General features: G+C 33.6%; 1 protein-coding gene across 1 annotated transcript; it reads right to left on the bottom strand.

Annotated features, from left to right (window-relative positions):
- Positions 1-851: 851 nt before the first annotated feature.
- LOC129896779 (alpha-N-acetylglucosaminidase-like) lies at positions 852-14,885 on the bottom strand. The gene is made up of 19 exons (XM_055972745.1): positions 14,561-14,885; positions 14,396-14,472; positions 12,831-13,042; positions 12,614-12,735; positions 11,547-11,632; positions 9,676-9,770; positions 9,142-9,223; positions 8,004-8,110; positions 7,834-7,864; positions 5,255-5,372; positions 4,922-4,969; positions 4,561-4,682; positions 4,259-4,361; positions 3,744-3,842; positions 3,211-3,321; positions 1,974-2,218; positions 1,646-1,883; positions 1,489-1,567; positions 852-1,291 (listed from the first exon to the last, which is right to left on the bottom strand). Exons 1-19 carry the CDS (start codon positions 14,774-14,776, stop codon positions 1,035-1,037), a joined length of 2,448 nt encoding a protein of 815 aa, XP_055828720.1. The 5' UTR covers positions 14,777-14,885; the 3' UTR covers positions 852-1,034.
- Positions 14,886-15,826: the final 941 nt, after the last annotated feature.

Here is a 15,826-nt window from a genome sequence, read left to right as displayed (position 1 = left end):
CATTATAATTTTGCTTTATATATTATAAACGCATGACTAAATATAATGTATTATGTTAGGACAGTTTGGTAAATGTGTCAGAGGATGGAGTTAGTCAGCGAATGTAGAATGATGACCACGTAGTTTTACTGACTGTAACAAACTTATCCACAAAACCCACGCTTATTTGGCCGAATGAATGTATACAATCTGCAGGCACGTACGAATCTTTCCTATTAAATTTCTTTCTTATTATTTTTTTCGTCATTTAACATTTTTACTGGACTACTCAACCTAATTAGTGGTTTAAAATAAAAAATAAATCGAAGTCCTTATATTTTTAATTTTTTTTTATACATATTTAAAGTATATTTTTCTAATTTTTTGAGATACAGGTTAATTTTTTAGCGAAGAAATTTATATTTTCTAAATAGTATTCTATTCATTTTAATATTTTGTCTGATTTTTTACTTTACACAAAATTTTAAAAAGTAAAAAAGAGTTTCAAATTTTATGATCTTAAACTAAAGATATATATACCAAGATATCTTTTAATTTTGTGGTCTCAAATATGTTAAGTGGAAAGTTAAATGTAAAAATTCACAAAAAAGAAAGAAACATTCTTTAATGTTTCAAAACGAACAAAAAAAATGAAGACAAATAAATTAAAAGACACAATATAATATATTTTTTAAAAAATATAACTTATAATAGTTTATTATTATTGAAAAATGGGTGTCTAAAATTTTGGGGCAAAGGCGGATGCCTTATATTTAAAGGAATTGAGCCGCCCTTGATAAATGTTGTGCTTTGATTAAGGTTGCTTTTCTCTTAATCAGAGGAAGGGTCACATTTTTTCGAGTGAATTTGAATTAGTTGAGCTCAAATGCACACATTAAAAAAAAGTCATTTCCGCCCAATGAAGTTGTTCTTGTTCTGAGTCAGAGAGTGATTCTATTGCTCCTATTTTCTTTCTTTATTAAACCACAGCTTTCAATACTTTCAAAGAAAAAATAAAAGTGATAACTTTTGTATTACAATATTCATTAGGAAGCTTAATGATCGTGTGATCCCAAATCTTGCAAGTACTTCTCAAAAAGCCATTGTGATACATTAAGGGCATCTCCTGTACTTTTGACTGGGAAAACATTTCTGCTACTTTGCCAACTATTTGTAAGTTTGATCCACTCCCTCCTCCAAGCTTTCAAGTTGAAGTCATTGTCTTCTTCTAAACTTTCTATCAGATACTTAAAATAAATTGCTGCACGAGGTCCATAATAATCTCGTAATAGTCCACTCCAATACTTGTTACCTAGAGAAAAGGGGGACGAAAAATGAGTCAACAAAAACTTTGTATAACAAAGTTCTTCCCTCTAAAAGCTAAACCTCAGTAGTTCAAAGCTTGGAAAGTGTAGAGCATGTTAAATGCGCGTTCCATAGTCCAAAAATTAAACTTTGTGGAAGACTAACATGGATGTATAAGTAAGACAAGCTTGATATTTTGCATACCATAGTCGCGAAGCAAACTAGCTTCCACCTCAGTGTTATCGAACCACATAGTAATCTGAGTTCTTGCATTCCATTCAAACTGCAAATTGTCCATTCAAGTTAAAAGATCATCCTTCTTTAAGCATGAAAGGCGTTTTAAGTTAAAAGACACCTCTACCTGTTTCTCCTGACCTTCATCTTGAGCAAGTTTCTTTGCACTCTCTAACCAAGCTCCAAGAAGGAATCCATCATGGCATCCTAAAAGCATATCTATATCTTCCACTAGGCCTAGAAAATTTTGGCTAAGGTGTGCAACAGCATGCAGATCATCCAACTTATATGCTTCTATAGTGTCTAAGAATAGTTCATTTGCGTACTTTGCCAAAGCTTGTCTTGTCAGGTCTATGAGGTCATACCTGAGAAGATTGAGAACAACAACCACTACCATCATGAAGTGTAAAAAGGAAATAAAGTAGAAAACTTAAAGAGGAACTAGCATATCCAACCTGTAAGTACTACTGTCGGATAGTTGATTTCCACTCTCCAGGAAAAGTTTTAGTGCATGTATAACTTTTGAAGTTGAATACCAAAGATGAGGTTCATCATAGGAATCATTTGGTTCTTCCAGAATAGCTCTTCTTAAATGTTGTTTTCCATATTGTTCATGGATATCGTTTAGTACTGTTTGCAATGTTGACATGGATTTTGGATCAACATCTGGAAATGCAACAATAACATCTCTATTTTTGTCCTGCACCAGAATCACAAAGGAAATGATCAACGTAAAGAAACTACTGCTCGGATGATATTAAATAAGAGTCTCTGAATGTATGATGATAAAAACAAGACTTCCTATTATTCTGGCGATTAATGCATGTTCTTGTATTGGAAGTATAAGCGAGTGAGTGCATGCACATTTGGTATGTAGGAACCAGATCAAAGTTCGGAAATCAACAAAATATATAACCAATCCCTAATACCAGAAAAGAAGTCAAAGCTTATAACCATATCACAAGTAATGTACAGAAAAAAGTTCCAACAACGCACATACATAGTGAGGTACAAGAGAATGAGAATGACAATAAACAGGTGAATTACTTTTCTAAACTGGTAATTTCAAATTTCCTGATAGGGCTACTTTTGTTAGAATTTTGAAATGAGGCACTATAGTAGGAATTACACAAGAGGGCAAGTAATAACCATGTTGACTTGGCAATAGCACACAAACATAAACAATGGAACTATCGCACTAGATTTATCTCCACCAGGACCTAACAGTTTGCAGCCCCTTAGAAAAAAGAGGAGAGTACAAAGCTTAGGAGATTATATTATTTTGTTTTGAGATGACACTACTTTTTGCATTTTCTTTTCCTTTTTCTCCACTTAGCAACTTACACCATCCTAAATGTTCTCCACACATTTGTCATGAATAATCTGTCTTAAACCAATTCCACACATTGCATTGTATCTAGCTAGCCCTCCAACCCCCTAATATTTTGAGTCCCTAGGTGATGTCAGAGTACTTCAAGAGGAGCATATTTGAAAGACCCCACATAATTATATCAATTATAAACATGATATTATCATATGTCAAATGAAACAAGTGCTTCCATTAACTTATATCAACTGTCACTAAAGATCCTTAAAATACCTCTTAGTGGAAGGGCAAGACAATGATACAGAATTTACTTACACAAACACCTCAACTGGAAGAACAAGGCAGCAATAAACAGGTTTACTTACATAAGCACCATCAGTGCAATTATAGATGGTATGATACAAAATATTCCAGGCATCTTGCATGGGTTGAACAAATCTCCCATAACGTCTTCTGGAGTATAGATCTATCCAAGCCTACAGACAGTGTTTGATTGACTTATTAAGTGTCACATATGCAACCAGAATCATCATTTCAACCGATAATATATAGAAGTACTATTACAAGAAAACATGCTGGTTTGAACTGCTTTGTCTCTCAAACTCTAGAATTTGTCAACATAGGAAAATCTTATAAACTTGAAAAATATTGACCGTGCAATTGTCAAAACTGAATAAGTAAAAGGAGAAAGGCTATTGCATACAATTTAAAAAGCAAAGAACTTTGGACACTTTCTTATAGCTAACACAGTTCTTCACATACATTTGCTTGAACTGATAAGTCAAATGAAATTGCTATTAGAATATACAAAACAAAGGGGCCAATATACTAAAAAGGAGAAGATACAGAAGAAATCAAATGATAAACTCCAGCATTATACATAAAACCGTTACATTACCTTGACATCAACTGGGCTATGCTGAAAAGCCATTTCAGACATAAGATCGTACACCACAGGGTTCTGTTCAATGCCTTCCATTGACATCCCAACACCAACCTTTAGGCAAGAATTTTTTTTTAGACTATGATACATGAATAAATTCGGTAAATAGAAAGGACTGAGATACATGACAAATTGAATTACATGAACAAGATCCTAATAGATTTGTGAATTACAGATCCAAATCCAACACCACCAACGGAACAAAATAATCTCCTATAACTATTACTTAGACCACCTAAGCTATCCTGTCAAGCAACAAATAGTTTTATTTTGAAATCCCTTCAGAAACATTCTCGGAAGAAACTGATGGAATTGGACATGAGCATTGGAAGTAACTCAGCCGCATTGCTCAAAGATCCTAACAGATCAGGATATCAAAGATCCAAAAAATGGCAACCTCCTTATAATTCTGTATTGGATACACAGTTATAAGAAGAATGAAAACCTAATACGAGTACAGCCAAACTTACCATGGTTGAGTTTTCACTTGTACGAGCTTCAACAGGTCCTGATCCCACTGCGTCAAGAACTCCATACATTTCAACATTACCAGCAAAATTGTGTAGCATACACCTGAGATATTGAAAAGAAAATTCGTGAATACAAACCGATTAAGTTTGGAAAGACATATCCAGTCAAAAAGGCAACTTTAAGATTAGTTCCAACTGAGACGGGGCAGATGAACTGAGCAAATAGTATGCTAACTATTGGAATGACTATCTAGAACTTAATGACATTGAAGACTACATCAGATGCACAAAAGAAAAATAGCAATGTTACTTTCCATATGTATGGGATTCCATAGAACTGCTTTGAAGTAGCCCATATTGGTTTAACTTCAGCATAAAGATCAAGAACGATCAACTTGCCAAGAGGAACAGAATGTAGAAGCGCCTGAAAATAGGGTATGCAGATAATTAAAATTTCAGTGGACACAAAGGCCAAATTTTGGAGGAATTGAGCATTCTATAATTTATCCAAAACATCATATTACCATGCCTCAATATCAAACAGCCTATGGAAATATGCAATATGCTTTAGTTAATCAGCATGAACACTTCTTTTTCTTGATAAAGAAACCATCATGAACATTAATTTTTTTTAAGAGAGTAATAGAGACTAAGATAGACAACCTTCATCTGTGTAGGTCTCCAGAAAGGATCATAAGTGAAAAGCCATCCCTAGAAAAGTAAATGGAAATCATTGGTCAAAATAAGAGAGAAGAAGATAAGCAAGGATAAAACATTTGATATCATCACTTTGAAGACAAACTGTGTGCGCCATGCCAGAGGAATAGACTAACACTTCAATGATTCAGGCGAAGTGAAGCCAGGATGTTAAATTAATACCCAAATGAAGAACTAAACATGATTAACTAGATAGGAGTTTCAGACACCGGTATACATAAAATTTAGAGATTTTCAAATCATTCGTAAATCCGCAACTAAAGAGTTGAGCTTTTTCACCTGCATAAGCCAAACTGCATCAGAATCAGCACTTTGCATTCCTTCAAAGATTGTGGCCCCCAATGAAGAGATATACTCTGGATCATCAACAGGAGGTGTGTTCTCATCAAAGGTATCACTGCAATAGATTGACATTTTCCAACTAGGATGAGACAAAGTGTAACGCCCCGCAACTTCTAAGCAAAGATCCGAACTATCCTCCATATGCATAAAGGTCCGAACCCGATGACTTCTAAGTTGTACATCTATTTAAGGTCCTTTTTTAAGTATTTGAAGTGTATTGGATGTGGTTTAGGGTCATAAGGAACCTCAAACGCCAAGCCAAGTTCAAAACATTTCTATTGCCTAAGTTTTCGCATGAGTTCATATAAGGGTCAACTTCAAACAACCATATCTCTCAATCTATAAAGAGTTAGGTAGCCCATGACTTATCAAATCAAAGGTCTATGAGTGTTCTTTCCAACACCACCAAGTTTGCATCATTTGGAGTTTGGTGTAGAAAGTTATGGTTGTTTACCTGAGCATGTCCGGACAATTCAATTCGGCGAGCACATCTGCCAATTTGGCTACTAACCGAATGGTTTGGCGAATGGGTCTGAAAACCTTCAAACTCTGAATATTTTGGCAATCTAAATCGCTCTTTTGGCGACTCGCCAAATAGTTTGGCGAAGAGACCTCCAAATCGCCGATTTGGCCACGAAATTCATTAAAAGGTCATTTTCTTTGATTTTTATGGTCTTCTTATGTTCCCAGAAGGTTATTCTTGACCTTTTACCCTCAATTAACCTCTCTAATTCTATCTTATAGCCTAATACCCAACCCATTCATGCCCAACCCTCAGGCAAATTAAATTCGCACATTATAAGTTCTCTAAAGGAAGAAGCTATGGTTCTTCACCTTCAAGCCTCAGTTCAAGATTTTAAATCAATGTTTTCCTTTCAGGTATGTAAGGCTTCAATGAGAGTATTCTGTCACTCCCATGCCTAAAATATTTTGATTCACAAGAATTTACCAAAGATTATTAGGAGCAAAAGTTAGGGTTTTCTCTGAAATTATGATTTTTCTCATAAATCCCTATTTTCATTGTTTCACTTTGGTTTTAATAACCTTATTACACTGATTTAGCATGATTTTTATGGTCTCTTATGCATTTATGACTTTTAAGCATGATATGATGTACAACCTTAATACGGGTTATTTTAAGGCATGACTTTTGAGCTGAGTATCACTTATGATTCAAGATGTGAATTTTGAGCTTAGTATCACTTATGATTCAAGATATGACTTTTGAGCTTAGTCTCACATATAATTTAGATGGACAGTTTTTATACCTATGAGCATTAATATGTACTTTGGGAGGACTATTTAGCACTGAGTGAACTTTAGGGATGCAGGTTTCTGTTTAGCGTCCGTGGACCTTTAGTAGCAATCCTTAAGTCCCATAACTACGTGCCACCTCATGACTTGAGTATACCGCTTTATCGGACAACTCCATAAGGCCCTGAGAGGCACAAACTAGTAGATCCACATAGATATGATATGATTCTATACCCTAGCAAAGTATAGGGCAGCCCTCCCAACTGTGTTAGCTGTTGGATATCATGAGCTCACATGGTGTATGTCGGTTATAAGAAACTCCCCAGTTTATGCATCTTTTTGCGATATGTTCTTATCCTTACATGGTTCATTTTAAGTATGCTATTTTATGAATATGATTATGCAAAGCTACTGATCTAGACTCACCATTAATGCTTTTGAAAGCAGTTTTTTTTTTTAAACTGATATTTATGCATAGACTCCAGTTGTTTTTTTCAGTTGCTTTATTATGATAATGATTTTAGAAATCTTATTTCATTGTTCCTACATATGTTATTTAATATGATTATGTTATTATTTCTTTACATACTCAGTACATTTCACGTACTGACGCATACTTTATCTGTGCTGCATCCTTTTATGATGTAGATTCCGGCACTCGTTCTCAGATTCGTGGCTAATAAGGTACAACATTCTCCGGTCAGCAGTTGGTGAGTCCTCCTCATTTGGGGACTCGATAGATTTAGTTGTTAGACTCTATTTTATGTTGACTTTAGACATTGGAGGTAGCTGGGGGCCATGTCCCAGTAGACTTATTTTTCTTTCATTCTAAGATAGTAAAGGCTTATTTCAGATATTAGTGTTCAAGTCATGGATTTCCTTTTGTTATGCATTTAGCTTCCACTTTAGTTTCCTTATGATATGCTTTGATATGGTATGCCAAGGGTTAGCTTGGGATCACTTGTGGTTCCAAGTAACGTGTCAAGGCTAGGGTGTAGACTCGGGTCGTGACACAAACTTGTGCAAGGCTACAAATATAAGCTATTACCACATGGTGACCATCACAATAGCTCTATGCAAGCATGTCAGTTCTTCGCCACTTATGCTAACATGTCGAGAGTTTAACAAGTTCTAAATATTTGAAGGAATGAAAAATCATGGAAACTGACCAATCAATGCCAACTAGTTTTCAATAATACATAAAACAATAGAAGTAAAATGATCTTTCTACCTGACAGTAATGGAATTGAAAAACAACTTACCAGTTATATATGTGGCTACTCCTTCCATATTCTGAACATCAAGATTGGCCGCAACAGAAAATAATAAAACAGAAAAAAGACTTTATTTGAGCTACAAAATTTTACAATGACAGCATCAAGATAAGATTGGGATTAGTCCAATGGTGATAGAAGAAACTATATTACTATACCTTTTAGCTGTTGCTCAATAAATGCTTTTCCGATTTCAACAAACAAAGGATCAGTTGCATCAAGAAGATATGTGCAACACCATCTGGTATCACTGTTCACAGTAAACCTGAAACCAATAATCAATTGTAAATAAATAACAGAAAATTGTAGCAATGCTTATTCAAATTATGCACTTCATTTTTATCAACAGTCCAGACCTCAGGTACATGGTTAGATTATCAGTTCTAGTACATGTATGACAATGTTACTTAAACTTCTTCATAGCTCATCTCATGGTATATTGTGTTGTTTAATCAAATAAAAAACATAACTGGGTGATCTTTTTCATGATTGCATCACACTAATAACAGATATAACCATCAGAAGACACCATTTCATAATAGAAATGTTTGTCTTGGCGAATCAATCATTAGAGAAACTTTAGAATTAATTGGACATTATAGTTAAATTTTTCAGCAAATAAAGAACTTCTAAATTATAGTCATGTCGTCATCAAAAAGGATCAGTCCAAACATTTTTTAATTTCTTAAACTATTTTTTTTCATAAAACATTAAGAAAAGATACAATTGCACAACAAGCTTATTTACTTGCCTATTCAAAAAAAGACAGCCATACTATTAATTATTTATATCATAAGTACTAATTAAGTGAACTTTGTAATTCACCACTTTAACTGTTAATAATGTCCTTATCTCTCAAGAATACAGCTTATTAGAAAAGGTGATTATAGTCAAAGATTGTGAATGTAATAGTATAAAGAGACAGTGAGCAAGCAGATCAAAAAGAAAAGCAACACGTCTATTTATAATAAAATGCCCAACTCTCTTTCTCGAATGAGCAAGTCCAGTTTTAAATATATCTCAAGCATCCACTATTTGTTTTGCATTTCTTAATTACATAGGACCAAGAAAAAATAAGATGAAGATAAGATCAAGGAGAAATAGCATAAGAAAATATGATTACAAGGTAAATTTTTCCAGCTAGCTGATTTTCTATAGTTATCTTCATAATAAATCCAATAGAAAGATTGAAAGAATCCAAAGGAAATAAAGCAAAGAAAATAGTAGATAGAGGTGTTAGCTTCTTTAGATCACCAATCGAGTACTTTGTGTTAAAGTAGAGGTGCAAGTATATACCAGTTCCCCAGACGACTTATCTTTGCTGATGGAAATACACGCTTCAGTGCTGCCGGAACATTTCCAGAAAAGGCTGGAAGAACTGAAAGATGCACAAAATCAACTCAACAATAGTTTACCGAGGCAACAGCACACAGAGGTCAAAGGGCACACTATTTAACTTATACAGATTCTAATTATTATTTTTCAGCAATTCCTTAATTTGTTTTATACAATCAAGAAAGTGTTATGAATTAAACAAAAAACAGGCTACCATGATCATTAATGTATACGGAATTCCACATGCACCACTAAATAATTTTATGAAAGCTTGACTTTCGTATACGAGAAAAGCAACCTGAAATCTTACTTTCATCCTCATATTTCTCATTTTAAATAAAAACTGTGCCGCTACTTCATCAAAATTGTATATAATTTAGATGCATGATCAACGTCTGACTCCTTTCTACCCAAAATATGTTTTGAAATAAACCTTTCTCCGTTAGGAAAATCAGAAGAATTTAAGAGTGCTTTAAACACACTATATAGCTGTACCTGGTGTCATCCCAAGCTCATACATTCTACCAAGAATTTTCTTCTGCAGAATGAGTTGCTGATCCAACCAACTTTGAGGAAGTGGCCCACCCCATCTATGATAGATGCATTATGTTTGAAAATTCAAGAGAACAGAAATATAGTAGAAATAAGAACACACAAGCCAAATTGCTTACAAGAGAAGTAACTATTGAACCAATGAAACAGAGTTAAATGCCAGAAAAATCTATTTTATGTTGAAATGCAATGGTAAATAAGTTCATGAAAAAATATAGAATAGCTACTGAATGAACTAAGCATTGAAACATAACAATATCAATTTCCTGTGACTTATTTAGGTAACAAATGTTCAAATTTCTACAACATGAATTTATTGCAATAACTTCAACTATTTGATCGCAATGCATGATGCAAAAAGAACTCTTCTTCAAATGAAGCACCATTCCCCCAATTTGATTAAGCATAAGTACAATGACATGTGAGTAGACAAGTGAAAATATTAGATGCTTAAAACGGAGTTTAAGGCATTTGTACTAATTAGTTAGCTGCACATTGGCACTACCAAGTGAAAATTGTTCTTTCCTCTATTTTTCAGTTAACAGTGTAATGGAGATAGAAACAATAACATACTAATCCAGAGCAACAAATCATTAAGATAACTAAGTACTTTTAATCATTACTTCAGAAAATGAGGTTATTTCATAAGTATGTTTCAATTAGCTAAAGTAAGAAAAACACGGGAAATGAAGAAAAATGAGTAAGTTGTCACAGTTTTCAACAGGATTAATTAGGCGTCTTTTTACCTTTGTGAAAATCATTTTCCTTGACATTGTTCGCATTCTGTTAAATTTATCCGATAAAACAAGTTATACTGAAATATTTTTATCTTCTTCCTAATTTTGTAATTACTATGGTGTTTGAGCCAGCTTGCGCACCTCAACTATTCCATTGAGTACCGACATCTTCTTCTTCCACAAAATTAATGATTAATTAATCTATCAAAAGATAAATTTTCAGTTGACTACTTAAAAGTTGTCATAATCTTTTCTTCCTGGTAATTACTAAGAATTTTAATTTGATTGTAATTAAAAAACTCTTTTAATTCTATCTTCATTTTTTTCTGCCGTCTTATATTAAGTCATCATTCCTTATAACTTCAAGATTAATTAATGGTATTGTACTAGTTTTCAAAAATTAATGGTATTGTTCTATTGCCAATTTTCCATTGTCAATGTTATTGATTTTATTTAATTCTGGATTATGGAACTATTTTTTCTTACTCCTTTTTCTACTAATTTCCTTATTAATGGAGAATATAAGTACGCGCCAAATAAACTCAATAAACATAGCTAATAGATAACTATAAGGGGTATCAAATATTTCTAAATAAATGCATAATAAAGACAATTTACCCCCTAAACAAATTTTAGTTCCTGAAGGAGACTGTCACTAGTTGTACTAGAATGCATTATCCATTAGCATGATCAGGTAGGAGTTTCCTCCATATTATAAAAGTTTCATACTTCTTTAACTTTTCTTTCAGTTTGTTTTTGTCCAAGTTCTTTTCTTATTTTAGTTTGTGACTCCCTAGAGTGTCTCACCGTAGTGTCAAGGAAATAGAGACTCACTAAATTAATTAACACAATTATCTGTTCAAAGTTCAGATTGCCCTTTGTATTTGGAAATATTGGATCACACTCCAAGCATAAATTAGGAATGTATTTTAAGCAGCAAAGAAAGAAGAGAAAATTGCCTTTGTAATGGAAATTTTGATGATATCGTGAGGGAATGTGGAAAAAACTAGAACTCCAAAACACCAACTCTTGGGACTTCAATAAATAGTATAGATAGGTCAATGACTAGAAGCTCACTTATGTAGGTTTCCCATACGTGACCATGCAAGAAATGCTGGACCACCAAAGAAATCATCCAGATTTAAAGTGCTAATATTGAAGTTCTGCACAAAGGAAAGCCATTTGTCAAATATACAAATACACAAAATCAAGCCAATAAAGGACACAGTAAGACCAATGTTCCATTGAAAGAGGCTTAATAGTTTTTTTGACTGGATAACTCTGCCTATTAAGGCTTAGGAAGCTGCGAAGAAATCACCTAATATTTTGTCTTTGTTGGGATTTGAACCTTGGTCACCAATGTTTGCACCCACTTCATTGACCACTAGGCCACATCCTTGGTTGTTCCAAAGAGTCTTAGTATTATACTTAAGTTCAGAAGTCTCAACAAGTTCTACAATAAGCATATATCCATGATAGCAAACTGAAGACTTCGCCGGAAAAGTTGAAGTTCTAGAAGTATCTTCAAAATGGAGCAGTAGATCACATACTCGTGGACTTTTAAGTGTCCAGAATCAGAGACATCATATAAGTATAGACGACAATTAATTTCATATCATCAACAATAGCATCTATATAAAGATTGAAGATTTTGATTTGCCCTTCATCAATGTACTAGCCAAAGATAAGGGTTCCATTACATCAAAGCTAGTTCATGGCTGATTCCAAAAGTCAAATATAACTTTACTAAGTTAAGCAGCTTTTTGAGTTTTTATATCAAAACTTTTGACTTGAACCTTTTACCCGACATCTGCACTTTTTTCTACCGAAATTGATCTCTTTGAACAGACTCCATTATAGCCTCTTTCCTTTTTGCTCGTCTGATCTACAACTACATAACTGCTCCATACGCCTAAATGAGTCAACAATTTTTCAAGTTCTTTTGGATAGAGCTACTCAGTCTCCAACAGACTTAGTCAAAAAATCTTCTCAAGAAATCGTAACAGGTAATCAATTTACTTGTTAATGGATTTTCCATATGAATTAATCTTGTGAAATGAAAGACTCTCAATCCTATGCAACATGATGAACTAGAATCTTCAACTTAGACAATCAATATGAAGCTATAGTCAAAAGGAAAATACCTTGAAGACCTTTTGCCATATAGCTTCTTGCCCAGTGAAAGCCAATGGCAAGTTGATTCCCTGTAGAGCCATCCAGTCAATCTCCTTTTCCCACCTTTCCCAATCCCACCAAGCAAATGTATCTAGAGGAAGAAATCAACAAAAGTTTAAATATACCTCCTGATCTGGAAGAGGACTCAAATATTGTCTAAAAAAAGTAAAACAAAAGCTGGTTTACAGCTTGATGTGACAGCATTCTGGTAATAGCTCCAAGGAACAGGTCTCTTTACCACCACTCCTCCATCTTGAATAGCCGGGAGAGAGCCAGGGTCAGGTACAGAAGCTAATTGTGCTCCACCTGTTTTGCTCCATGATATATGTGCTCCACACCAATATTTCAAGTACCAATGAACACCTGACAATATATCTACTGCTGTTGTTCCACATATTCTGTGTAACATCCAGAAAGATTTACTAATAGAGTTCCACTTGTGAGCATAAGTTATGTACAAATTACAAAAGAGATTACGACTTGTTAAATCAAAAAAATTGGAGAAAAAACATTCTTCTTTGTAATTATGGTATTATATAAGTTCTGCTACAAATGACATAGCAGAATTGCAATGGCTGACAAGCAATATTATATGTTAAGCACAAAATGATCTCACAAACCTCTTTACATACCGAACTCACATGTAATACATTTATGTTAAGAGGTGAACTCAATCAACTATCATCACTTCTATGATAAAGAAGAATAAATGAGTGAAGACCATAGCAGCCCTCATTCTAGTCATCCTGTTGTCTATGGCAACAAACATTCGTATAAGCTACCAGCTGGAGAGTAAGCCCTCTTAGTCATCGGTGCAACCATCTACCTTAATTGGTGGTTGCCATGATACTGTCCAGAGTAGAAGACAAATATACTGATCCCTCAACATCCAATTGTGGAATAAGAGCAAAAAGGATACATCAGTGTGAAATCCATCATTGAATCAGGATAACTCTAGTGGAACAGGTGTCTATCGCATATTTACATATAGTACAATGCTGATCCAGAACTTAGTAAGAAACGACACTTCTGTGATAATTAAGTAAGCAAATCTCCTGGACCAATTTATTACAGCTGTATTTGGTGTTCCCCTAAAATGTTTTCCTGGAAAACATTTGAGTGTTTGGTTACCTCGAATCATGGGAAATGATTTCTCCAAGAAATATTTCCCACCAAAAAGGATGTAATGACTATGCCTCTTACAGGTAAAAGTCATTTTCGAAAACATTTTTCATAATTTCCAGAGAATCCACGGAAAGAATTTCTCTATGAATGCACCCTAATACGTAACAGATTAATTTCTAGCTTGCAGACATGCCTAAACACACTTGCGAAGAATCCACTGTTTGTCAGGACGCAATAAAGAACTTTGACTACTTACCCTGACCAGGAATACTCAGACGTTATCATACTAGTTATACTGTATATTTGTATTGCTCAAACCAAGTTAATTACCAGAACTACGTCATCATCTCCAGCCTCTAATAATAACTAGAGCGGGAAACTGTTTTTCTGTTACCTCCCATCAGCCACAGATACCAGGTAAAGAAAAGTGTTTTCTCTCTATTGAGATTTGAACTTGAGAGCTCACTTCATTGACCACCACACACGTGTAACTTTATACAACAGAGAGGAGAAAGAAGCACTAAACTTTGGTACTTTCTTTTACATAAAAATAAAAATTGGTACTTCAAGGATATTGTCACTGTAAACTACCGTATTTGTAAATACAAATAAAAACTGAAACTTACAGAATTTCAGGGGAACCAGCTCGAGCCGAGCCAGGGTGGTTGCTTATGTTGAAGCAAAATTCTCCACCACAATGTTCCTACAATGAGGAACGAAAATGTGAAAATATTCTCTTTAATTTGCTGTTATCATGTATTAAAATATTAAACGAACGACTTAAAAAGCACCTTGAGAATGATGTGGAACTCAAAGCTCGAAAAATGGGAAGGAATTAAACGATTAAGAACGCCGTAGACGGCGGTTAATTGGACTGAAGAAGATGCCCGTTCCCGTTCCTGAATTTTGAGAAGCGGCGAAACGTAGTTTACTCCGAGCGTCGAAGAATTAGCTACGGAAAAGAAGAAAGCGCAGAAGAAGAAGAAGATTAAGGAAATTGAATTCATTGCTGAAACTGAGAGTTGTTGAATTGAAGTGATGGATGAATAAGAGGTTTATAATAGTGGAAATGAGAGACATTTTCGTTTTTTTGTGACAAGAAAGAGTATCAATGGAGTGGAAGTTGGAGGAGTCAAAGACAAATTTTGCAGGCCAAAGGAGTATGGAATGACGATTCTTTTTTTTTTTTAAAAAAAAAATAATAATCAAAAGGGGCGTAATGAATGATAATTCGCTTTTTTACTCGAGCGTCAAAGGTCAAATATGAAAAAATGTTCAAAATGGTCCTATCAGATTTGGTTTCTTACATATAAAAGCACGACGGAAATGATTGATTTTAGTATTTTTGCCTGCAAAATAGGAGTAGTAGAGTTTTTTGCTCTTTTTAGGAAATTTTATTCTGTAGCCATCCAATTGAATAAATAAGAAACAAAATGCTCCAAAATAAAAGGATTTTTTTTTACTTAAATGATACTTCCGCCATTTCGAAATAATTGAATTATTGAAGTATTTTTTAATGTTCAAAATAATTGAATTGTTCATTATTTAAGATAGATGTTGAATTTTTTTTTCAATTTTATCTTTCATTAATTAAATTTTCAAGATTGAGTTCTAAGGACTTAATTTTTTTGGAAATTTCAATAGCCATGTTAAATTAACTAAAAATCATATGAAGTAAAAAATATTTAATAAAATTTTAAGTTTTTTCAGCTTCAAAAATTTGTTGCCAATTTAAGATTTTAAAGATTGTTAGGACCAAAAATTTTACCTCCAAAAATGCTAAACTTATCTAGAGGGAGTAATATGTTTGGTAATTCTAAGGGTCTTTTTTGAATTTTGTACTAGAATTAATGAATGAATTAAATGAGTATTGAGAATTAACATAATCATTACTATTTTCTTTGTCCCATATTAGATAGATATCTTATTAAAATTATTTGTCCTATATTACTTGATCACTTACTAAATTGAGATAGAATTAATTGTTTTTTTCTCATTTTACCCCTATAATTAATATGCTTTAGAAATTTAAACAAATTTTGAAGATCAAAAAACTT

Source organism: Solanum dulcamara, chromosome 7 (genome assembly GCF_947179165.1).
Source record: "Solanum dulcamara chromosome 7, daSolDulc1.2, whole genome shotgun sequence".
NCBI lineage: Eukaryota > Viridiplantae > Streptophyta > Magnoliopsida > Solanales > Solanaceae > Solanum > Solanum dulcamara.
Note: the sequence above shows the minus strand (reverse complement) of the source record. Positions and strands in the feature narration are given on the sequence as shown.